The following is a 26,894-nucleotide window of genomic DNA, read 5'->3' on the forward strand; positions in this document are numbered from 1 at the left end:
TTAAGTCCATACTTTTGTTGGGAAAAGCAGCTCCAGCTCACAAAAAAAAATAAGCAAACCCTTTGCCAGCCAGAGTTGGCCTGCACAAACTGGTGTTTGACGATGCTCGCCTCCGAAGAATAAATAAAGCATGTGGCACGGTGACAAACCCTGCGGGCGACTCATCGATAAATGCAGCAAAGAAAGCACAGAACAGAGGAAAGAATGACTGAGGGGCTTATTCTTCAACTTCTGCCTGCTACATTCAAAGCAGTAATGCCCACATCGGCCACGGAGGAGAAACTACGGCAGGGAACAGAGGCAGGATGAGGAGTGTGGAGGAGAATCAATTCAGCAGGTGATTTTCAGAGTGGTTCTGCCTGGCTTCACCCAGGTGTCAGCATGACTTTGGCTCAGCAGGAGCCCCAGGGAGGTTGTCAGAGCTGGAGAGACATAAGGGGATTTGAGCGGGAGGATGGAGAAGGTGGGCAAAGATGCAGTCATGCAGGTAGATAGAGACGGACGTGCAGGCAGAGGCAGAGGACGAGGATAAAGGCAGGACAGTGGAGGGAGAGAAAGGCAATAAATAAAGGCAGAGGAAATCTGAAATAGGCAAACTTAAGGAGTAAAGAAAGGAGAGGAATGTCAAAGAACCAATCAACAGCAAAATCAGGAAGTGAGACGGACCCACCACCACAGTGACGGAACAAATACGACCCACACACCGAGCCACTTTTCAACAAAAACCCATCAATCAGAGCTCAACTCTTCTCTAACTGATGCTTTCAACCACCGTCCCCTGTGGTATCCCATGCTGCTTCGCTGTGAGTGCCCCAAAGAGAAACAGCTGTCACCTCAGCGTCAGGTAAACAGAGAGTCAATCTAAAACCACACTTCCCAGCAGCAGCAGCAGCAGATCCGCTTCTTCAGGATCAAAATCAGGAGTCTCTTAGCAGGTGCCACAGGGCCTCAGTTTGCGCCTCGGTTGAAGCGCTCCAGCACAGTGGCGTTGGTTTTCTCAAACAGCCACTGCTGGGTAGGAGAGGACGGGTCACACGTGTTCATGAAGACTCGCTTCTCCGTGGGGCTGCAGTCAATGCAGCTTTGACTGACGGGGTGGTACAGACTCTTATCCTGGAGGAAAGATAAAGATGGAGACAAGAAATCGTTTAAAGAACAAATTAAGAGTTTTTCTTTCATTTTTTTCAAATTTTCCACTCAAGCATTGATCAACTCTACTGGATTTTGAATATTTCTACAAAATGTTGACAAATTACCCATTTTAAAGACAGACACTTCTAACAAACTCACTTTAGACGACACAGATTTGTTTGTTCTTCACCTCCTTTTTGAAAATACAAACTCAAATGATTTCCATTTCAGAGAATGAAAATTTTTCACCCTCAATCCTAGAGTATCGCAGCAACATCTCCAATGGTACAGCTCACCATTGAGCATTTAGACCCTCTTCTTTAAATTCATTTTTATTCTCACCAATCTACACTCAGTACCCCATCATGACTAGGGTTGGGAAACAACAGGGTATTTCTGATACCGGTGCCCTAATCAATTCTTCTAGGAGGGCTTGTGGCAAGACGGAAGCCTCTCTTCAGTGCAGAACACCCTAAAAGCCTGCCATCTGCCATACACCCAGATCAGTGGAGGGCTACAGTGTTGGCTGTCCTTTTGAACTTTGTCCCATGTCCACACAGGATCCCTGGAGCTCAGTCAGAGTGACCATCAGGTTTTTGGTCACCTCTCTTACTAAGAACCTTCCCCATGATTGTTCTGCTTGGCCAGGCAACCAGCCCTTGGAAGAGTTCTGGTTGTTCCATGTGAGAATTCTGGAGGCCACTGTGCTCTTGGGTACCCTCAAAGTGGCAGAACATTTCTGTAGCCTTCCCCAGATCTGTGCATGTCAACAATCCTGTCTCTGAGCTCTGCAGCTCCTTTGACCTCATGGTTTGGTTTCTGCTCTGATATCATTGTCAGCTGTGAGACCTTCTATAGAGAGGCGTGTGCCTTTCCAAATCATGACCAACCAGTTCAATTTAGCACAGGTGGACTCCAATCAAAGTGTAGAAACATCACAGCAATGACCAAGAGAAATGGAAGGAACCAGAACTAAATTTCCAGTGTTTTTTAAAGGGTCTGAATAATGTTATTAATGTGAGATTTCAGTTTTTTGATTTTTAGTAGATTTGTAAAAATTTCTAAAACTCTGTCATCACTTTGCCATCATGGAGAAAATAAATGTAGATTTATGAGATAACATGATTTTTTTCAACTGTAGCATCAGGCTGAAACAGAACAAAACTGAATAAAGTGAAGGAGGTCTGTATGATTACCAAAAATAATCTAATTACGATTTTTTTTCCCAAATATTACAATATAATATAAGATTATTCTTGGGTTAATCTTTTTATTTTTTTGACAAATTCAAGCAATAAGTAATTCCATAAATAAGACCATGTGTATTGTAAACAATGAAATTATTTCCGAAGCAATTAATCCATAGTAGCATGAATCTGAATACGGGGGTGCAGCAAGCTTTAAGCTATAAAGGAGGCGGCTGGGGTTGAGGAGGTGAGGCTGGCTACCAGCTGCTAACAGCTGGGGTATGACTTTCGTGAAGTAACGCTAGGCTTCATCAGTTTTAGATAGAATGAGCTAACTATTTTTGCTCGTATTGCAAATTTGATTTCATTTGCTTTGTTTAATTGCATTATCATTTTTATGTTATTCATTCTGATTGAGAAAAACATACATAAAACACAAAAAGGAGGATTTTTGTAAACCATTAAAAAAAAAATGACACTTGAATGTTTGCATAATGTGCATAGAATCTCTGCTGCTGGAAAAAAGATTTATTAAACTAGTATTTAGACACATTTCAAGTTAAAGAAATATTGCAACTTCTGCAGTTTGAAAATTGCAGCAGAACATATTGCGATTTAATCAAATTTGCGATTAATTTCCCAGCCCTAGTCTGACTACTTACTGAATGCACTGTATGTAGAGAAAGAAGTGTTGACAGCAAGCATCCAAAGCAACATCTGATACTGACACTATATTGCCAAAAGTATTCACTCACTCATCCAAATAACTGAAATCAGGTGTTCCAATCACTTTCATGGCCACAGGTGTATAAAATCAAGCACCTAGGCATGTAGACTGTTTCTACAAACATTTGTGAAAGAATGGCTCGCTCTCAGGAGCTCAGTGAATTCCAGCGTGGTACTGTGATAGGATGCCACCTGTGCAACAAGTCCAGTGGTGAAATTTCCTCACTCCTAAATATTCCACAGTCAACTGTCAGTGGTATTATAACAAAGTGGAAGCGACTATGAACGACAGCAACTCAGACGCGAAGTGGTAGGCCTCGTAATGATGGAGCGGGGTCAGCGGATGCTGAGGCACATAGTGTGCAGAGGTTGCCAACTTTCTGCAGAGTCAATGGCTGCAGACCTTCAAACTTCATGTGGCCCTCAGATTAGCTCAAGAACAGTGCGTACAGAGCTTCATGGAATGGGTTTCCATGGCGGAGCAGCTGCATCCAAGCCATACATCACCAAGTGCAATGCAAAACGTGGGATGCAGTGGTGTAAAGCACGGCGCCACTGGACTCTAGAGCAGTGGAGACACCTTCTCTGGAGTGACAAATCGCACTTCTCCATCTGGCAATCTGATGGACAAGTCTGAGTTTGGCGGTTGCCAGGAAAACGGTACTTGTCTGACTGCATTGTGTCAAGTGTAAAGTTTGGTGGAGGGGGGATTATGGTGTGGGCTTGTTTTTCAGGAGCTGGGCTTGGCCCCTTAGTTCCAGTGAAAGGAACTCTGAATGCTTCAGCATACCAAGAGATTTTGGACAATTCCATGCTCCTGACTTTGTGGGAACAGTTTGGGGATGGCCCCCTCCTGTTCCAACATGACTGTGCACCAGTGCACAAAGCAAGGTCCATAAAGACATGGATGAGAGAGTTTGGTGTGGACAAACTTGACTGGCCTGCACAGAGTCCTGACCTCAACCTGATAGAACACCTTTGGGATGAATTAGAGCGGAGACTGAGAGCCAGGCCTTCTTGTCCAACATCAGTGTGTAACCTCACAAATGTGCTTCTGGAAGAATGGTCAAAAATTCCCATAAACACACTCTTAAACCTTGTGGAAAGTCTTCCCAGAGGAGTTGAAGCTGTTATAGCTGCAAAGGGTGGACCGACGTCATATTAAACCCTATGGATTAAGAATGGGATATCACTTAAGTTTATATGAGAGTCAAGGCAGGTGAGTAAATACTTTTGGCAATATGGTGTAGATTCTTTTATAACCCTGAGGGAAATTCAAGGTATGTATGCAATATTAACAATGAATACACATTCAACTGGACTCATTCACAGATAAAAATGGATTGCCATCATCTTTAGATTTACTTTCTTGTATTTTGCTCTGCAAAAATCTGACTGCAGTACTTTAAATAATTGAAATGTAAGAAAATAAAAATGCAGCCTTCTTTTTGGCAGGTAACAAGCACACTTTGTAATAAGTAAGCTTCAAAGCAGAACGCCGACATAATAAGGTCTTATGACTAATCATAAGCTTCAGGCTATTTTCTATTAAAATATGAAAAACTTTGTAGACTAATTGGAGTAGCCTTGGGAACTTTTATTTCAGGCAGAAATGCTTAGAAAACTTTCATTTTTAAGCATTTCTGTTTGGAGAGAAGTGAAGGGAGAAAGACAACAGCACTGATTCAGCACACTTGTCTGTGCCGTACCTTCCTGTAGCGCCACAGCTGGTTGCCCTTCATGCCGTGGCAGTCGTACAGAGTGACAGGGCTGTTGTTGGAGATGGCGTCAAAGCACACTTTCTTTGTGTGCATGGGGTCTCCTACCCGGATGTCCTCTCTCCAACCGAACGTGAAAACCTGCGAAGAACACATCTCAGATGTGATTTCATATTTTCTGTTCATATCAAAACTTAAAGAGTTCTTAAAAAAAGGATAGCAGAGGTATTCTTAATGCCCCCTTTGGGTCATCAAATCCCAATGTCTTCAGTATCAATAAATCAAATGCCTAGTCTGTATGGCTGACAAAAGACAAGTAAAACTAAATATATCAGTTCACAGATGAAGTGAATGCACACTATATGAACAAAAGTGTTTGGCCACACTTGTTAATTATTGAATTCAGGTGTTTCAACCACACCTGTTGCCAACAGTGTAAAAATTGTGATCCTAAATGGGCTGCTCTGAAGAGCCCAGTGACTGTGATAGGATGACTCCTTTGTAAGAAGATGGTGAAGTTCTACCCCTGCAGAATATTGTAGGTGATATTACTAGAAAGTGGAAGCATTTAGGAACAGCGGAGCAGCTGCATGCAAGCCTCACATCACCAAAGAAAATGCCAAGCACCAGACGGAGTGGTGCAAAGCACAGTGACACCGGACTGTGGAGCAGTAGAAATGTGTTCTGTGGAGTGGCCAACTGTGAAGTTTGAAGAGAGGATAATGACATGGGGCTCTTTTTCAGAGTTTGGGCTAGGCCCCTTATCACAATCTTAAAGCTTCAGCATACCAAGACATTCTGGACAATGCTATGCAATGTTGTGGCAACAGTTTGGGGAAGGTCTTTTCTATTCCAACATGCCTGTGCCCCAGTGCACCAAGCAAGGACGATAAAGACATTGGTTGATATGGAAGAACTTGACTGACCCTCAACTGCATCAAGCACCTTTGGGATGAAGTGGAACGGAGACTGCGAGCAAGGCTTTCTCCTCCAACATCAGCAACGACCAAGAGAAATGGAAGGAACCAGAACTAAATTTCCAGTGTTTTTTTAAAGGGTCTGAATAATGTTGTTAATGTGAGATTTCAGTTTTTTGATTTTTAGTAGATTTGTAAAAATTTCTAAAACTCTGTCATCACTTTGCCATCATGGAGAAAATAAATGTAGATTTATGAGATAACATGATTTTTTTCAACTGTAGCATCAGGCTGAAACAGAACAAAACTGAATAAAGTGAAGGAGGTCTGAATGATTACCAAAAATAATCTAATTACGATTTTTTTTCCAAATATTACAATATAATATAAGATTATTCTTGGGTTAATCTTTTTATTTTTTTTTGACAAATTCAAGCAATAAGTAATTCCATAAATAAGACCATGTGTATTGTAAACAATGAAATTATTTCCGAAGCAATTAATCCATAGTAGCATGAATCTGAATATGGGGGTGCAGCAAGCTTTAAGCTATAAAGGAGGCGGCTGGGGTGGAGGAGGTGAGGCTGGCTACCAGCTGCTAACAGCTGGGGTATGACTTTCGTGAAGTAACGCTAGGCTTCATCAGTTTTAGATAGAATGAGCTAACTATTTTTGCTCGTATTGCAAATTTGATTTCATTTGCTTTGTTTAATTGCATTATCATTTTTATGTTATTCATTCTGATTGAGAAAAACATACATAAAACACAAAAAGGAGGATTTTTGTAAACCATTTAACATCAGTGCCTGATCTCATAAATGCTCTACACAGTAAATGGGTATAAATTCCCAAGGAAACACTCCAAAGTCTTATGTAAAGACTTCCAAGAAGAGTGGAGGCTATAAACATGCATGTAGTTGAATACAATGTCATTACAGTCCCTGTTTGTGTAATGGTCAGGTTCCCGAATACTTTTGTCCCTGTAGTGTTTATTATAAAACATTGAATCTGTATGCATGTTTAAAGACAGAGGAATGCAAAGACCACATGTTCATTTAAAGTGTTAGAGGGATCTCTGGTGATGAATGTAAGGGATGAATGATGAACTGAGTCCAGGATTTGAGTGTAGAGACAGCAGTATGTCTGTAGATGATAGCTTTGGGTGGACCGAAGACCATCACATGAATTTACCCACTTCTGATGGATTGAAAAGGAAATAAGGGGTCAGGATAGAGGTTAATGTTTGATAACACATGATACTGATGACTCTGGATGTGTCCACTGAGCTGCCAGTGAATTTTTAAAGGTCACATATTTTACCTTTTAAGACAAGTTTTTATTGGTCTCAGAGGTTCCCAAAACATGCCTGTATTGGATTTGTGCATGTCTAATAAAAACCCCTCTGTTTCTGCCCTGCTTAGAACGAGCTGTTTCTGTGTCTGTGGCTTTAAATGTTACTGAGCTGTCTGACTCCGCCCCTCGCAGGAAATGGATGTGGCTTAATGGATGTGGCTCTCCTGATCCTCCTGGTACTTTCTTCCAAAGGAGGACCAACCGAACCTGGGGGCAGAGCTAACTCCCCACATGACATCATGGGGGGAAAATCTGAGAATGGCTTGTTTCAGCACACATTTTCTGAAACGCGGAGAAAGAGATGGAGCTGCTATGGCTGCAGAGAGATGCTGCCATAGCTTAACCAACGTCTGTTTAAAGGGGCAATAAAGCATGCAACTAACTGCATTCAAAATTACAGCACAAATTATGGACCTTTGTTAATTGAAAATAATGCATCAATTCTGGTTGAATCTGTTCTTTTCATCAAGTTTGTATTGAAAAACTCTAAGATCAGCTTCTATGTCTTTTTGCTTTTTGACTAAGAAGAAATAATTCAAAGAATAAAAGCAAAGAGGGGATAAGGAGGAACACTTTTCTGTTTAATATTCAAGTCAGTTTTTATTCAACTTCTTAAAGACTGCAGATAATTTCTGACTTTTCTTGCTCTTTTTAAAAATGCATATCATATGGCCTTATTCATTTGTCAAAGACTTTTTAGGATAATAGATTTTAGTTGTCAATGTTCAGTTATCGTGAGACTCACAAAGACTCAAAGTCAGTTCTTTCACTCGTTTTGTACAGAATCAAATAGCTGTGACAAAGACCGCTGCCAAACGGCCTCCTGTGATTTACACTGAATCCATTTCTTTTTGGCACTGAATTCAGAACACAGATTAAACCACAATGCATCTTTAAATTAAAGCAATTAGAGTGTCACGGCTCCACACTGAAGTATTTCAGCGCTGGAAAGAGAAGCAAACATCAGATCCACTAAGGCTGAGTTATCAGTTCAGCTTTGGGTTTATTCAAGAACAAACAGCCTTGTTTAAAACTATGCATAGATCAGAAAGTATGCAAGGTGCAACCTTTCTCTCTTTTTCGGATGTATTAGTAATAATTGTCTGTGTTTCTGTCTGAACTCCAAGTTTGCAATTTTATACCCTATGGGCAGTTTGCAGATGACGCCATGTCACATTGAAGAACTCGAGCTGGGGGCTGGAAGTGATTTCTGCACAGAAAAGCACTGTCAAAATGTCAAAAGTTTTGAACAGTTTATGGCTGTGTCAACCATTCAAAGTGTGACTAAAAAACACAAAAAGACAATATTGAGATGGTTTAGAGTCTTGTTCATGCAAAAGAAAAAAAAATCTAATCAAAGATTCACAAGGAAACAGCAGCCAACACACATTTAAAGCCTCTGTCTAGGGCCCGCCAGCAGGTGTCATCTGGCCCGCCAGACATTTGGGAAAAAGATTTAAATTTTAAAAAATATATTAATTTTTAATTTTTACCCTCATTGGTGTTTAAAATACAAATTTTCATTCATTTATCATGATCTTTCTATAGTTATAGCAAGGAAAGGTCGTAATACTATGCAATAAATTAGTCAGGCTGGATACATTGAACTCTCTTTAGTGCAGGGAGGAGCATTGTAAAAAGACGCACCTGCGTCACGCACGGCAGACTGCTTCATCACCTCAACTCTGCAAACATGCTGCCCAAAAAGAGGCTGATACAGACTGCATGACTTTTAAGACTGAATGAGTAGTATTTATTGTCTTATTTAATATTGATTATTTTGTTGAAGATGAATAATTTAACCACTGTGTGCAGCTGCATGGACTCTCATTGAGTCCAGTCCTGCCCGCACCTCTGATAGGTTCTCTGCATCTCTTAACAAATATCAGAGGTTTTTGCCTTGTAAAACTAAACTTCTATCCCTGTGGGGGATTAAAACAGCTGCTCTCAGGATAGCAAACACTTTCCCTGCATAATTGTCCATCGGCTCCAAACACAGTCATATATCTCGCTTTGGCGATTTAGTTCAACGTCAGCCTGATTTAATCCCTCATTATAAAGAATCTGTAATACCAAACCAGTATCAACTACATTTCTTTGCATACAATTTAATTTTATGTCAACAAGACGTGCAATTATGGTCTTGATCATTAACATTTAAACGGGACATAGTTTATAAATCATATGTGTATTTGACTCCAGGTTTCGTCAAAAAAATTGTAAAACATTACTCTCATAACGATAAAACAAATTGTTTTAAACTGAAAATGTAACTATTCCTAACCTGGACACAGGCTGTCCTATGACATGAGAGATCGGCATTTTTGGTCTTTGTGCAGCGCTCACAGATATAATTAAACACGGAGATGCGCCACGTCATGACGCGCGCAGGGATGTCAGGGGGACTCAGAGAGAACGGACATGCAGAAGAACAACTGTTGTGGCTCAGATGTGTACTCATAAGTCAAGTTTTCACTCAGTAGGTGAGGTGAGGACTCTCTTTCTGGACTCTGCACTCATCCTAGGTCGGGTGAAATAATCCCTCAGTAGGTGAGAGTTTATAGCTCTTTGAGCAGTACTAGAGCAGCAGTCAGGGAAACATCTCAGCAGGATCTTACTCTCACTCTCTTTGTAGCATCCTTTCTGACTGAATGACGGTTGACTCTCGTACTGATGGTTTTCGTGGTTTATTTTAACTTGAGAAGTCAACAAACCCTGTAAGGACCCCTGCCTTACAGAGTGAGAAATGTGCCTTGGTATGTGTAAGACAACACTTAGCATCATTGAAATATTAAACAGACTGAGCAGATTTGGGTAAGAAAGGTCACTGTTGGATCATTTTAGTATGCATTCTTGGGATGACTATTTCAGCAAAGCATTCTTGTATTTTTAATCTGTTGAAGGGGACAACACCATCTGTGATTGATTGATTAGTGTGTTATCTTTCATCACAAATCTGTTTGTTCTGCTGTCACTTACACGGTCAAATAATCCACTGAAAAATGCATTCATCCTCTGATATAAAGTCCCTCCAGGAAATCATCTGTGCCCTCTTATTTAATGCCTTGTTTTTTTTTTTACAGTGCTGGATTCTCTGTCACAGCCACAGCTTCGTTGTCATTCCTCTGGAATCTCCTGTAAACTGCAGAGGTGTACACCTGCATGCTGATAATTCTAGTTTTTTCTCCTCACCTGTCCGTGGCCCCAGCTGACCTCGGCCCTGCCCTTCGAACAACTCTCCAGGCGGATGGGACTCCCAGACACAAAGTGTTTACTCTCCATACACAAGCCGCTGCCGACGTTACGAACCTGCAGCACAAACACAAGAAAACGAAGTTTTAAGAAGACTGAAACTTTATCATTATTCACACAAGAGGAGGTTGATGTCTGGCAGCGTTAGTGGAGGTCTTTTCAGAACTACATTCTGCAGCAGATATGACTTTAACAATCAAACTCAGTGTGATTTAGCCCAGCAACCTTTAACACTTGGATTTTTGTAAGATTTTCTGGTTCAGTCTCTGATTGAAGCTGCTTGCTCCCCAGGGGAATCCAAACTTTGCTGATTCATGCTACACAAGTCAGCAATTTTACGTAATTAATGATTCTAAAGATGTCAGCAAATCTCTGCAGCCCTGTGTCATATTAAAGACTAAATAAAATACTGTTCTGTAAAAGAAAGTGAACCAACAGGCCCATTAACAACAGATGAAACATAACCTGTGGACTAAAATCAGGCTCAAAGATGTCCAGTTTCACTCTTCAGTGTACCATCTCTCTAAAATGTATAATTTAGCGTTTCTCAACCCTGTTCAACCAAAGAGCCAAACTGTTGAAAAATATCTTTGAAAGAGCCACAATCTAAGTGGTGAAAAGTGGCAAAAATGGGTTAAAGGGGCAAAAATATGTTAAAGGTGGCAAAAATGGTCAAAAAGACGCAAAAAATGAAAAAAAAAACAATGGGTGAAGGGGAAAAAATAGGCAAAAATTGGCAAAAATGTTTGAAAAGTGGCAAAAAATGGGTGAGAAGTGACAAAAATTAGTGAAAAATTACCAAATTAGGCAAAAAAAAAAAAAAAAAAAAAAACTGCAAAGGGAAGAGGAAAATGGACATGAGAAAATAGTGACATTTACTGGCAAAAGGCAACTAGAATGGGCAAAAAAGTGACAGGGGTCCAGCTGCAGACCTCCTCTCTCATTCAGCTTAATGGCTCCTCCAACGTGAAGTGGTAGCCACCTCCATTGTAGGACGGAGGTGATGTTAATCTAATCCTCCTTTGTGGTCTCAGCAGTCTGATAGGCTTGTCCACCTCCAGCTCCTCCTCCTCTATCGTAGGACAGAAGTGGTGTGCATATTGTGCGTCTAAGTTTTTGCCGGGCAGCTGTCCCTGTCTTCAAATCTTCAATGCTCCATTTCTCCATGGTGCTTGCTCTGATCGGTGCCCCGTTAGTGGTCATTATTAGCTGTACCAGTATAGATTATGGTTTTGTGCACCTGATTACGGCGCAACACTGGGATCTGAGGTGTTTTGGGGTTTTTCTCCACTTAACTTTTATGTCCAAATAGCGGCCGCCATGACACCTGTGGAGACCGCTACTACCTGCCCGTAGTTCTCCTGTGTTTTCCTCTGGATACAGTCAGATCCAACAAAAATGGTGAGGATTGACAAACAAAGATTTGACTAAAATTGGCAAAAAGCAGCAAAAAAGGTGGGAAAAATGGGCAAAAACTAGAAAAAGTGGCACTTAATGGCAAAAGGCAGCCTAATTGGGTGGAAAGTGGGAAAAATGGCATAAAAGGGGGAAAAGACTGCAAATAGCAAACAGCAGGATAAAAGTGTCAAAAAACGGGTTTAAAAGTGGGCAAAAACTGGATAATAGTGACAAAAATCTGCAAATAAGGGCAATGGAAATATACAGACAAAAAAAGTTGACAAATAAGTTTGACAATTTAAGCCGACTGTATAAGTGTGGGAAACAAATGGATTAATGTAACATGTGATAGATAATTCTGAAGTCAAAGTATTCTTTGTTTTTAGGTTTTCTGTGGTCATAACAAGCCACAAATCATCACAAAAGAGCCTCATGTTGAGTATCACTGGTATAATTAAACTGTTTTCAAACTGGTGTAGCGCTCCATGAGGTTTTTGATGCATTTGTGTGGACTGTACCTCTCCCCAGGCTGCAGCAGAAGGCTCCACAGGTGGGTAGTGTTTGGGCAGATCCCAGGCCACCTCGCTCATGAACCACTTGAAGTTTTTACAGTTAAGATTGTTCCTCAGCTCCTTCTGGGCCACCATGTCTCCTGCAGAGAGGTGGCGGTACTCGGGCCGACGCTGGTAGATGTACTCGGCGTACTCGTCCATCCAGACCTCTGCTACGCGTTTCAGGTTCTGAATAAAGAGAAGAAATGTGTTTTTAATCCACAACCCTAGAAGATACCCATCATCCAAACATGCATTTTTTAAATTTTTGGACCAGATTCAGTTTTTACCCATGCAACCCCACAAAGAAAGCCCAAAGTTCTCTGTCAGCTTCCTTATGATTATCATAAAGACTCTGCAGCATTTCCACTGCCTTGTCTTCTATTATCAGTACCAGCCTCAATACCAAAGCAGCAAAAATAGAAGTCCGAGTCACAAAATGTTGGATAGTTTTTATAGCACCAAACATGTTGGTGTTATTTTCAACACAATGAGCTAGAACAGACCAAATCTGGATGGACACTGTGAGATTTCACACCAATTCTGACCCAAAATTTGAGTCTTGGAAGATGAATTTCAGTTTTATCATGTGTAGATTCTCATGAAGTATACCAGAGGGGCATGATGGCCAATCACAGCAGAGTCGACCACTTGACCAGTCAGATGGGTTTCATGTCTGATACTTTGGTCATAGGACTGCACAGAGTCACAGGGATGGGGATTGTTCACTTTAATTCAAATTAATGTTCTTATAAATACTCCTTCCAATCCGAGTCCTCATCGATACTATTATTGATACTTGATATTAACTGGTAGATACAAAATACCAAAGCATTTGTTCAGTAGAGCTTGAATTAGAAGGTTAAAAATGTCATGATTTCCTCATATACCCAGTTGTGTATTTAGGTTTCTAATCAGAAACTGAATTTTCCCCTTCTTGTTGTTGCATTTGAACACATGGCATTTTATTTACATTCAACTTATAACCATTTTACCGAGCTGACCTTAAATGCATCATGATTTTACCATCTATCAGCTTGTTAATTCCACTAATTCAATTTTATTCTGCCAAGTTCAACATATGGTTGATATACAGTCATGTGCATAAGTTGCAGCCCCTACATGCCACAGCTTAGGGCTGAAGAGAGGAGGGAGAACAACCAGAGGCGAGCTAGACACACGGCGACACACACACATGTCGCTCAGCAGATCAAGTTCAACCTCATTTGTTTTGTCTGGGCCTTTTCACCCCTGGTAAAACGCCTGGAGACCACTTGGACTGGTCAAGAGGCAGGCTAATGGCATGGCTGCTTTCCTCTATTCAGGTTGCAATTTTTTTTTTTAATTTGAGAGGATTATATCTAATATTTACTCAACATTATATCACAGTTTTCTTTAAATGTGTTTTAAGGGTGAAAAGCTGTTGAAAAGTGGCCCTGCCAGCCTGCTCTAGTCTATGAGATCACAGTGAAATAGTAAATTGACAAGTGAGGAAGAGTAGAAATTCGTGAATACTTCATTCGATCTTCTATTGAAACCTTTTCTCTGATGTTGTAGGGAAACAGAGATCCAGAAAAAGTCTGTTCTGAAATATTTAAGCTGTTTTTGAAAATGCAGGGAATCCTAGATGACAGCCACAGAAGAGCGTCCCCTTTAAAGAGAGAAAAACTGTGTGACAGTTGCTATAATGACAGCCAAAGATACCCTAATTTGTAGATCTTTTGTCAAATGTTATAAAATCCAATGCATCCTGATGCTCAGTGACTCCCCTTCCACTGTGACGGAGAGTTTAAAGCATTCAAGTTGAGCGTCAGCTGCCTCTGAGAAGATCACTGCTGCTTCTGGACATCATGTCTTCATTTAAAGAGAGACCGAGCCATCATCTGTACATCCTTCCTTCCTTGATGTTTCCACTGATCTGACATGACAAAATGATCAAAGTGGCTCAGTAAAGAGGCGGCTGGTTGTCACACAGGACCTCTGTGATGTATTCATCCTGTCCCAGAAGGCGAGAGATGAAACGCAGAAGCAACTGGTCTCTAGTCAACTCAATTATGAACTAAATTTACTGAGTGGCTTCATGAAAGACCTAATGCCTCTCTGTTTCCCTCTCTGACATGTTCAATGTGACACATGAAGCCTGTTACTCTATTGGAATCAATGAGCAGAGGGATTTAGCTTCTTTAAGAATGGGATTTAAAGAACAGAAGGAATACAGCCAGAAAAGCTAGAAACAAGCTGATCTGTACAGAGTTGGAGGTTTGGAGGTTTTACTCTGCATTTCTGCATCAGCATTAACCCTTAGAGCTCCAGCAGTACGGATCTGTGCTGGAGGCACACCCCTTTGTAAATTGCTTGGTAACTTTTGAACTGTAAGTCATAGGCACTAACTTGTTTTTTCCTGTCAAAGCTCTGTGTTGTGCCTTTCTGTACTAGTATATGTTCTCCATGCATTCGTAGCTCTTACAGAACATTTTCTAGTGAGGCCAGATCTTGGCTGACTTCCCAGGGTCTCTGAAGACAGGGTTGTCGTATACAACAAGAAGCAACACAGTTTAGAAAAATGTTAATAACGTTTAAGGAAGCTGTTCTAAAAAGCGTCTTTTTGTCCATTTTTAATCCATTTTCCATCATGTACGTTTGCTTTCTTCAGTGAGCAGCGCCATACTTGTTGAGGGCAACATTTAGATGCAAAGCATTGTGGGAAGTGGTAGTCGACCAGTTGCTTCTCTACTGCTTAAAGGAATGGCACAAATGAATCTAATTGCAAACTAGAATGGCCGTCTAAGGCGGCAGACCCACACCTAAGCAGCGCCAGCGAGGAACTTACGCTCCCATTGATTACTATGGTGTTCAAAATTTCGAAGTCAGAGAAAAACCGAACGGATGCACGGATCATCACCAAAATCTAATAGATTCTTCCCTGTCACTATCCCAATATTACCTGAAAGTTTGGTGAAGATTCAACTTTCTGTTCTCGAGTTATCTTGTACACATACAAACAAACATACAAACAAACAAAGATATGGAACCTTTTACATAACCCCCTGCCGATATCATCAGCGTGGGTAAAAAGTGCGTGGACTTTCTCCTGTATTTATTTAGATATTTTGAAAACTGTTAGTCACAGAATATTTATTTTTGCACTGTTTTGTCCCTAAGAGATGGGAGAAGAAGTCTATGCAAAGAAAATGCTTTGTCACCATTGTTCACTGTGTTATACTGTGTTTGAGCTTCAAATTCGATTTTTTTTATAGAGTCCTATAACTTTTTCATAATTCAAGTGACATTATTATATCATTGTAGATATCTTCTTAAAGCCCAGGTTGTCCTAACAAAAAGGGGGGTGAAGAGCTTGACTGTGCACCACAGGGTTGATGTTTTACAAGCTTTTTAAGAAAAAAAGTCCAGGCAAGACATGATGGTGAAAAAAATAGCTGTGAGGTCTGAGAGTTAAAGAAAGGCTTTACTCTAAAATGTGTATTTAAGTGTTTATTGAGGTCAGATTTTGCATTAATCTAACCTTGTGTTGTGCTTTAGTGGTGGTAGTGTACGTTTTTTTGGTGATTTCAACTTGAAATTGTGAGTTGTTTCTTTAACATAGAACTAGAGCTCAGGTAAGGAGTACCTGTTTACTTAAAGACCCTGTCAAGTGAAATACAAAGTTTGTGTCTTAATACTCTAGATATGTTGGAATATGGTTGCTGTAAACATGTGAAAACACTGAGATCTACATGTGACTGATTCCTGGGTTTAGGCTGTTAGAAAGTTTTTAACCTCTGTCCTGGCTTGGTTTAATGTGGGCGGGGCCAATATGTGGACTCATGATATCACGAGTCCACACTGGGAAATGACCCCACCCCTCTAACACTACAATATAAAATCACAGAGCAGTTCATCTCAGTCCGGCCGTTGTTATCTGATGTCACTGCCTTTATTGAAAATTAACAGTCAGTTAAATGCTGTTTTTTTGTTCGTTGTGAAGTCAATTTTGCCTCCCAATCTCAATGAGGTTCTTTTTTTTTTTTTTGTCGCCACCAACAAATGGCAACCAAGAGGAAAAGAAGGCATGGAAGAAGATGGAACTCCTTCAGTCGGTCTTTTTTCCACATAAACAATGAAAAACACCAAATTTATGATGTCTTGGGGTTTCTGCTCTTGCATTGGGCCATTATTAGCAGCCAGTGAGGCAGTGAGCTGTCCACCATGTCGTTCTTAACATGAGACGAATAAATAAGCATGGACTACGACGTGTTGCTATGGTTACCCAGACGCCAAGCGAGGTACCGACATGTATTTGAGTGTATTAAATCACATATAAGTCCGTATATCATTACACTTTATGCCACTTCTGCCTTTGGTTCACAAGTTGGTCTGCTTTGCTTTCACACCTCCAAAGAACCACACCAGGGTTCGTTTGGAAGCGGGCCGAGACCCCCTGTTTTCAAGTGGACCAGAGTCCACTTGTTTGGTCCGCACCAGAGTTCGTGTGAGCTCTCACACCACTCCAAATGAACCGGACTATCCGGGAAAACGGACCAGAGTTCATTTAAAGTGGACCAGACAGCTCTGTGTGAATGCACCCTAAGTCAAATAAAATGTTTTAACAGTGTGATATGTGCTTTCCTTATCTGTTTAAAGTCTCTCCACATACACGCCTCTGTACCTCTGGAGCTGGTTCAGAGAGGAGATCACTTTGTCTCTGCTTCCATGAAGTAGCGTCGGGAAATCTATCCATGCGAAGCCCCTGTGACTAAATAAAAAATACTGAACCCAGCCTCTGAGGCTCCGCTGAATGTCTGAGAATAAAGATGGTAGCAGCCTTGGAGGTACGGACGCAGCAAAGGAATGGGAATACAGGTTCAGCAAGCCTCCCAAGAAAAAGTACAATTCCTCTGGCCTTTGGAGGTAGAGATGTGGAGGAAAAAACGCCTCCAGCAGCACATACTCTGTGACTCCCTTTAGCATCGCTCATTGCCTGCAGCAAAACTCAGGTTCACCAGGTAAAGTGGAGTTCAGCGGTGCTGTCTCCCTCCTTGTAGACTGGACTCAGTGTGTCCGTATGTGGAAAGGGCTCGTTGGCATGCTCTGCTGCAAAGGCACGGCCTCAAACAGGGAGTTAACTCCTCTTAAATTACACATAACATTACAGCCTTCAGTGATGCTGCAAACACATGCAAATCCCTCACCGTAACACACAACCTCTGCTAACATCATTTATGCATCTACCTTTAAGTTCTGAGGCTGTTCTTTAAGCATATAAAATAAAATTATCTACATGGAGGAGAGATAACTGTGCTATCTATATTAGTTCAAATATTCAAACAGCATGCACACTGATCCTCACCTCAGGCATTTTCACACCATAACTGGAGCTTCTATTCTTGACCATCACCTCGCACTAATGAATGCTTTTGTCTATTTCCTGTAAGAGCGTTGCAGACAGCAAGTTCAAGAATATCAATAAATATATTCCCCCAGCTGCACAATGCACTCACACATTCAGATCATATGTCCATCGAAAAGCATAAGAAATGTTTAATTTTCCTGCAGCTATGTTGAAATTCACAGTTATGTCTTAGAAAAGTGTCAAACAATGAACATGAACACTGATGCGAGGACTCCAGAGAGGATAGAGGATGAAGGATTTTATCCTGTTCCCTTAAGCTCACATTTACACAGCAATGTAAAGAAGATCAACAAGGATGTCCACATCTGTTATTGTGTTAACAAAGTTTGCTGCAAGGAGACATGCATGTACAGGTGCATCTCAAAAAGTCAGCATATCATGAAAGTTTATTCATTCCAGCGTTTTATTTTAAGAAGTGAAACTTCCGTATATTCCAGACTCTAGAATGGATTTATAAAACAGAAATACTGACCTTCTGGAAAGTCATACCAATTTAGAGACTAAGTAATTGCTTGGAGCTCCTTTTGCACAAATTACTGCATGGAGCCAATCAGTCCGTGGTCCTGCTGGGCATTATGGAGCCCAGGTTGCTCTGATAGCAGCTTATCTGGATTGTTGAGTATGGTGGCTCTCATCTTCATCTTGACATTTCCTCAGAGATTCTCTATGGGCTTCAGGTCAGACCAATCAAACCCAGTAATACCAGGGTCAATGAATCAGTTTCTGGTAGTTTTGGCTTCACTGTGGGCAGGTGAAAAGGAAATCTCCATAAAGCTTCTCAGCAGATGGAAGTATGAAGATCTCTAAAATCTGGTAGACGGCTGACCTCTAATTTACACATACAGCGATCTGCTGGCGAATTGTACTGGCTATCATCTTCTGCACATTAGTTAAGTCAGCAGTCATCCCCATGATTGTGGTTGTGTGAACTGAACCAAAGTGAGAAAATGAAGGCTCAGGACACCTTTGGAAATTGGACTTTTACACAACAGTCTAATATTTTGAGATATTATATTTTAGATTGTTTGGGAGCTGTACACTGTAATCATCAAGATTAAAACAAAAAAAGTAAAAAAAAATATTTCACTTGCTACTTTTTCAAAATTTTAATTTTTGAGATGCACCTGTATAAAGGTATAAAGTGTTGTTCGACTCTGCTCTTGCAAACCTGAGACTGAGGTTATGTGTTTTTACTTTTAAGTCGACTCCATAACAGCCGTGACGTAACGTCAGCTTTTAAAAATAATTTTTAAGATGTCAGCAACGTCCCTCTTTGTGTTTACACATCTATATTCAGCTCAGAGGATGAAATGGACCCATGCTGCATGGACACAACTGTTTTTGAGTTAATAGCAAACTCACTGACTGACTTGCTTTTTGTTGACTCGATTCTGATGATTTCCAGTGTGCATTCAGTCAAGCATGAACAAACTAATCATGTCATATAGCTGACACGACTCTCTGTCCTGTATCGTGGCCTGGTTGGTTCACATCTTGAGTGTTCTGTGTTAGAGCCCACTTGAATCGTGTCCAAGACCACTTCTCCAGGCAGACCTGGGGCCGTCACCTGAGCTGGTACATTTGCATTCACACAGACCAAATTGAAGCAGGCTCCAAAAGCAGTCACCAAACGTAGCTCTGCATTGCACTGTTTTACTTTTCACTGTAGCTGCAAAAACTCTTCAAATCTGTCTTGTAGCAATACAGCTACCACTAAGAGTTCTGATATCTGAAAAAATGTATTCACAGCAGTCTCTCTGGAAACTTCTCTGTCCTTGGTAATACCTGAAGCCACATACCAGAGCCGACTAAACCACTCTTACTTTTTTAAAGTAGTGTAGTTTGGGTCTAAATGCTACAACAGCTCTCTGTATTTATGTAGTGATTTCTTCTATTCTGTACACAATGTCAACTCTGTTGTGTAGCTGCTTTTGTCTGAATGTTTTCAAAGTGTTCTGAAAGAATGGCAAACAGTTTTCTGTCCACATCTTTGTGAAAACAGACTTTAATGAAGCATCTTCACACCCCAGACTGTTTTAGCTTTTGTTCCAGGAAGGCATGGCTTTGTTTGTCTCCTCTCATGTTCTGTTGAAATATCCCCACCGTGGAAAAATAACAGTATGACAGTGAGTTCAGCCCTGCATTGTGTTGGAGGAAATAACCCCTCATTCACTGTCTTTTGTTGAAACGGTGTTGATGATAAAAGCTAAATTATACCGCTTGTATTTGAAGCCAATACACACAGAGTTATCCCAGCTATCCCCAACACCAGCCAACATCCAAACCAGTCCAACCAGTCCTCCATTTCCACCAATGGAAAGGCAGAATTAAAAGCTGCCAAAGGTCTGAGGTAAGTACCTCTGATTTGTTGAACCTGCTGCCTCTTTAGCATCAGGACAAAGAAGAAAAAAGGCGAATAATAACAGGTTCATCAGAGCAAAACAGGCCAGGAATCAGACTGACTCATGCATGATGAACAATATTCAGCTAGAGAACAGATAAACAGGTTGTTAGATTTTAAAATAGCTTCCAAGTGTTCAAAATCTGCAAAAGATAACTAAGGCCATCAATTAAAGCTTAGTTACAGTTAGAAAAGATCACTTCAACCAAAGTTAAGAGGGAATTTATGAAAACTTGCAAAACAGGTTGCCCTCTGCATCTCTGGCAACCTGTTTCACAAGTTTTCATAAATTCCCACAGTATTTCAGGCCGTGAATGCAACACTCTATGTAGCCTAACTGTCTACCTACAATGCACTGCATTGCTTTGAAGCGTGGCACGTCCTTTTCAACTGTAGCTATAACTATGCAAATTTAATTTAAGATGCACCTGGGTAAGATGTGACCAAAATTATTATTCACAGAATTTCCTTTTATTTTTTCATTCTATTTATATTATTTTTATTCAAGTGAAAAAAACATTTCTACTACCTCAGGTTATGTCCAAATACAGCCCTGTTGTTGTGTTTTTATGCACTTGTTGATGTGCTTTTGTCATGTTGCCAAATTCAGAAGGGAGACTATGAATAAAAAGTGTTATTTTTCATCAAATTGATCTGCATTGGTCTGAAATTTGACATTACCGGCTGTTTACTGGGTGCTGCACATGTCTGGCCTGGCTGTACTTCCTTATTTCAAAATTTGGCCCAGTTAAATTTGTAATTGAATCGCCCTGATTCAGAGGAAAAACAACTCTGAAAACTTTACTCTACAGGCAGAGTGAATCTAACTCACAACAATAAAATGTGACTCACAAAATGTATGTGTGACATGCTTAACCCTTAGAGCTCCAGCTATTTTTTTTCACCATCACGTCTCGTCTGGACTTTTTTTAATTAAAAATCTTGTAAAACATTAACCCTGTCATGCACAGTCAAGCTCTATACATCATTTTTTCAGGACAACTTGGGCTTTAAGAATATATCTACTACAATAATGTCACTTCAATTTTGAAAAAGTTATAGGACTCTAAAGACAAAAGAAAAAACAAATTGGAATTTGAAACTCACAGATTTTTAGTGAAAACACACAGTGAACATTAGTGAAAAAGCCTTTTCTTTGCACAGACTTGTTCTCCCATCTCTTTGGCGACAAAGCAGTGAAAAAATAAATATTCTGTGAGTAAAGATTTTCAAAATATCTACATATATACGAAAAAGTCCATGCGTTTTTTTGCAGTTTGATTCATTTGTGCCATTCCTTTAAGCAGTAGAGATGCATCATCTTGCTATTGGAGGACAGCCCCTCCTACAATGCATTGTATGTAAACATTGCCCTCAAAAAATATGGCCCTACCCACCAAGAAAGCCAAAGTTGAAAGTGAAAAATGATTGAAAGTGGATTAAAAATGGACAAAATGGGGGTGCAGGTGGCCTAGTGGTTAAAGGTGCTCCTCATGTATGCGGGCGGCCCGGGGTTCGAATCTGGCCTCTGTCTCTCCCCCATTCTTGACCCTGTTTCCGACTCTATCCACTGTCCTCCTCCATCTAATAAAGGCACAAAAATGCCCAAAAAATAAATCTTAAAAAAAAAATGGACAAAAAGACACTTATTATTGGATCGAACGCCGTGGATTTAATCTTTAAATACCCCGAAAAGTTGCTGAAGTTCCGGGCTTGGTAGAACAATGTCCTTTAGGGCTACAGAGACATCAATGCTAGCAAATGAACGACAGAATGGTCAGCTTTTTTAGGGTACAAAAAAGTGTCTATGACAGGGGTCATCAAGAGAATTCACACAAGGGCCAGATTTAGTCCCGGCAGAAACTCTTGGGGCCGGACTTTCAAATACACAAAAATCCTATCAATATTTTGGGTTTGATTTGGCTGGGCCCCTTAAAATCCCAGAGAATGGGCCCTCCACAATTGTAATTAAGTACTAGTATTAAGTAATTTTTGATATTTTTAACCCCTTTTTGCCTCTTTTACCAAAATTTTTGCAAGATTTAAACCCCTTCTGAAACCATTTTTCTTTCATGTTTTATCCCCTCTGTGCCACTTTCTTTTTTAATCCATTTTTGCCACATTTCGTCTATTTTTTTCCACTTTTTACCCCTTTTCATTACTTTTTTGCACTATTTTTTGTCATTTTTTTGATACTCCTTGCCCCTTTTTTCTCTTTTACCAATTTTTGCCACATTTGAACCTCTTTTCCTCACTTTTTCTGCCAATTTTTGTCCCTTTTTGCCACTTATCACCTATTTTGCTACTCTCTAACCCCTTTTCTCCATTTTGTCTGGTCATTTTTGCAACACCTCTGCTAACTTTAATCCCTTTTAAAATATCTAATTTTGACAGTAAATTTCAGAAAAAAACAGATCAAATGTTAAGTCATTTTAACGTTATTTCAATATTAATTGTTTGTGAGATTAATTTAATAGCTTCAGACATTTAAAGCCAAGGGATACTCTTAAAACCACAAAATTTTCTTTTCCTCCTTTTCTGAATCTAATGATCTTCTGGGGGCCGGACAGGAAGCTTTGGCTGCCAGTTGATGATCAGTGGTCTACGACTTATGGTTCAAAAGTTAGAACGTTTTTTCTAAACTGTGTAACTTCTTGTTGTAAACAACAACACTGTCCTCAGAGACCCCAAGAAGTCAGCCAAGTTCCAGGCTCACTATAAAATGTTCTGCAAGAGCTACAAATGCATGGAGAACATATTAAGAAAGGCACAACACACATCTTTCACAGGAAAAAAACAAGTTTGTGTCTCTGACTTATGGTTCAAAAGTTACCAAGCAATTTACAAAGGGGTGTGCCTGTGGCAGGGAGACCTGCTGCATGAGCTCTAAGGGTTAGGAACACAAGAGTCACATATATTAGTGTGCATTTGATTACTAACCTCCAAAAGTTCCACATTGAAAATGAACACATGATTTTGGTCATGTTTCTGCAAAAAGAAAAGTGGCATTCACATGAACCTGCTGTAAAATGCTGTGAGACTCACCCTGGCCAAGCTGACCCCACCAGGAACTTTGTAGGGGACGTACTTCCTGTAGATGTGTCCTACCCTGGAGCAAGGGATGTCCTCCATCCGACCACCGCACATCCACACCTGCAGAGAAACAGAGAGATTCGGTAGTGATAACAAGGGTATGAGGGAGGGTTTCTGTCAGCGCTGCTATCCTGGTGTTACTGGAGTGTGAACGAGCTGACAAGGTCATCACATGACCGATGAGACAAACAGAGAGAGACAAAGCATGGGAAAAGCATGATGAAGACAAAACAAGCAGCTAAAGAAGTTTTTTTTTAAGGAAATGTGAGGATAAGTGGAGACGAGCTCAAGCACACTTCAAAGAGTTGTAAGAAGTCCAGCTCATTTTCAGCTCAATTTGCCCATTTACATCAGATAGGATTGCGTTGTTTCAGGAGAAGTAAAAGCCTCAAAAATGCAGGTAAGGTTAATTTGTTTCTGTGTTTCTAGACTGCAGACACCAGAGAGAGTAAATGACATCAAAGAGAGAAAAGACGAGTCAATCATGCTTAGCTAAATGACAAAGACTCAAATTGGATTTGTTCTGCTGCTTATGGGAAGCAGAGGCACCTCTCAAGTCTACAGGGTGGGAGGATTTGAATTTTAAAGAATGATTAAGGGTGACAGACACATTACTTTAAATTTCAGCAGTGCAGACTGGGGTCAGAAGGTCAGACAGTGAAAATGTGAGACTGCTTTAAAAGATGCATTTTTTTAATGCTACATAGGGAGTATATCAATTTCTTTATCCACACAGAAACCCTCTAGTGAACTCCTGAACTCAAAAAACAATAATCTCCGAAAGCAAAAAACTAGAGAGGTGACCAAGTACCTGATGGTCACTCTGAGCTCCAGAGATTCTGTGTGGAGACGGGACAAAGCCCCAGAAGGACAACCACATCTGCAGCCCTCCACTGATCTGAGCTTTATGGCAGAGTGGATAGATGAGACTGTCCTCAGTGTAAAGCACAGTAAAGCTCAGTTGCAGTTTGCAAAAAAATCCATGTGAGGCCAAGTAGGCCTTGCAACAATCCTGTCTCTGAGCTCTGCAGCTCCTTTGACCTCATGGCTTGGTTTTTGCTCTGATATCATTGTCAGCTGTGAGGCCTTCTATAGAGAGGTGTGCACCTTTCCACTTTATGTCCAATCAGTTTAATTTACCACAGGTCTCCAATCAAGGTGTAGAAAGATCGGGAGAAATTGGAGACAACTGAGCTGCTGTATACTTGAGAACAGACTAGTTGGTCGGGATTTTCCATCAAGACTGGTCGAGACCACCACCATGATACTTCACAACTTGGCACTAAAAACGCTGCCAGTTCCCACCGCCTCTGCACCAGACCCCACCGTGCATGTTTAGATCACAAGATGCTGCAGTCTCTTACGTTTCTTAAATGCAACCAAGCTTTTCTTTAAATCTTTATATCCCATGAAAAGAAGAAATGAGACTTTTGAGGACACGTTTTGTGGTCTTTAGCAACCACACCTCCGTTAATCATGGTGGTGAGCTTGGATTTGTGAGTATTTACTTACTGAGTTTTGTTTAGGCTGTACATAAACTCCACATTCCAAATTATTATGCAAATGCCATTTCTCTCTGATTTTCCTAAATAGTCGATGCAAATGTCAGTCACTATAATTTTAAAGTCATCAGCCGTACAGCATGATTCAAATTTTATTGAACAAACCTCACAATGTCAAATTCTTTTTCAAAAATTAAAAAAAAAACTCAAAATGCACTTTTCCACATTATAATGCACAGCAGAGTATCACAACATTTTATAGGTGGTAAAGAACTAAAATGGTCATTTGTTGAATTTGCAGCATTAGGAGGTCATATTTACTTAAATCAAAGCTATTTCAATCAAAAACATCTTAACAGGCCAAGTTCCATGTTAACATAGGAGCCCTTCTTTGATATCACCTTCACTATTCTTGCATCCATTGAACTTGTGAGTTTTTGGAGTTTTTGCGAGTTTCTTTGCAGGATGTCAGAATATCCTCCCAGAGCTGCTGTTTTGATGTGAACTGCCTCCCACCCTCATAGATCTTTAGCTTGAGGATGCTCCAAAGGTTCTCAGTAGGGTTGAGGTCAGGGGAGGATGGGGGTCACATGAGTTTCTCTCCTTTTATGCCCATAGCAGCCAATAGCTGGGTTTTCTTCACATTTTTTCGCAAAATAAAAGCAATATTTCTTAAATTTCGATTAAGTACAATTGCGCTTTGAATGCGTTTCCATTGAAAAGAGTTTTGGGCATAGGCCTTGCAATTCTTGTAAAATCTCATCTCGCATGAATCTGCTGCAGGGAAGCTTGACGCTCAAAACCTGTTGCGTGTTGGTACGGTTTTGGTTACATCTATGACGGTTGCCTTGATAATGTTGAACAAAAGACGAAGGCAACGGATGATAGTTCAGAGGTAAAGTCCGTATGTATGGCAAAAGCTATGTTTAAGGGTAGAAGTATGATGTTAAGAAAAGTATCGTCTTGTCTTCTGTCTACATTTACAGCGCCATGTTGTCTCGGAGTGACTGGTCATGTGACACCATACGTCACGTCCTGTGACTTGTAAATGCGGAAAAAGTGTTTCCATTACACTGTTGCGATATATTTGTACATCGAAATGACTGAAAAACCTCCCCAAAAACTTTTTAGCGATATTTTAGATTTTTTCGAAATTCAGGTGTTTCCATTACCAGTTTTTTATTGCGCTATTTCGATTTTTGCGCATTTCCAAGTGTAATGGAAACCCAGCTAATGACACAGAGGTATTCTTTGCAGCATGAGATGGTGCATTGTCATGCATGAAGATCATTTTGCTACAGAAGGCACGATTCTTCTTTTTGTGCCATGGAAGACAGTGGTCGGTCAGAAACTCTATATACATTGCCGAAGTCATTTTCACACCTCCAGGGACCCTAAAGGGGCCTACCAGCTCTCTCCCCATGATTCTGGCCCTAAACATGACTCCACCCCCTCCTTGCTGACATCACAGCCTTGGTGGGACATGGTGGCCATCCACCATCCATCCACTACACCTTCATCTGGACCATCCAGGGTTGCGCGGCACTCATCTGTCAACAAGACTGAAAATGAGTCTTCATGTATGTCTGGGCCCACTGCAACCATTTCTGCTTGTGCACATTGGTTAGGGGGGGCTGAATAGTAGGTTTATGCACAACTGCAAGCCTCTGGAGGATCCTACACCTTGAGGCTCATGGGACTCCAGAGGCAGCAGCAGCTTCAAATACAGAGCAGCAGACATCTTGTTTATTGCTGTCATATTTATCTAAATGCAAAAAGAAATGAATGAGGGTGCCTTTTTGCTGTTCAACCTTGCAATGATTTTTTTAAAAACTGATTTTTAAGGTCTTGGTCTTGTCTCAGTGTTGACCCCCAAACTCTTGGTCTTGTCTCGGTCTCGATACACCCTGGTCTCATGCTTGTCTTGGCTTTGAACAGTGTAGTCTTGACTATAACACTACCTGAGCTAAATTTACAGTGTTTTTGCAAAGGGTCTGATTACTTGCAAATGTGATATTTGAGTTCTTAATTTTCAATAATTTTGCAAGAATTTCTAAAATACCCTTTTCACTTTGTCATGACAGAGTAGTGGTTGTGGATTAATGAGAATAAAAATGATTTTTTTTTCAACAGCAGCATCAGGCTGCAACATAACAAATGGGCCTTAATTTTGACATCTGAAAAAAGAAAATACCTTAATTCTACACGTTTTGTGCTAGAAATATTGATAGTATCTCTCCTATAGGATCAGTATG

General features: G+C 40.5%; 1 protein-coding gene across 1 annotated transcript in view; it reads right to left on the bottom strand.

Moving 5' to 3' along the window:
* Window positions 1-408: 408 nt before the first annotated feature.
* Window positions 409-26,894, bottom strand: part of LOC121518347 (polypeptide N-acetylgalactosaminyltransferase 10-like) — a 165,705-nt gene continuing 139,219 nt past the window's right edge. Inside the window, exons 8-12 of the mRNA XM_041800596.1 lie at window positions 23,090-23,197; window positions 12,201-12,422; window positions 10,225-10,341; window positions 4,754-4,903; window positions 409-1,113 (exon numbers count right to left, since the gene is read on the bottom strand). Of these exons, the coding sequence (XP_041656530.1) occupies window positions 949-1,113; window positions 4,754-4,903; window positions 10,225-10,341; window positions 12,201-12,422; window positions 23,090-23,197 (762 nt within the window). The 3' untranslated portion in view covers window positions 409-948. The remainder of the gene's footprint in view (window positions 1,114-4,753; window positions 4,904-10,224; window positions 10,342-12,200; window positions 12,423-23,089; window positions 23,198-26,894) is intronic.

This window comes from Cheilinus undulatus, linkage group 12 (genome assembly GCF_018320785.1).
Source record: "Cheilinus undulatus linkage group 12, ASM1832078v1, whole genome shotgun sequence".
Classification (NCBI taxonomy): Eukaryota; Metazoa; Chordata; class Actinopteri; order Labriformes; family Labridae; genus Cheilinus; species Cheilinus undulatus.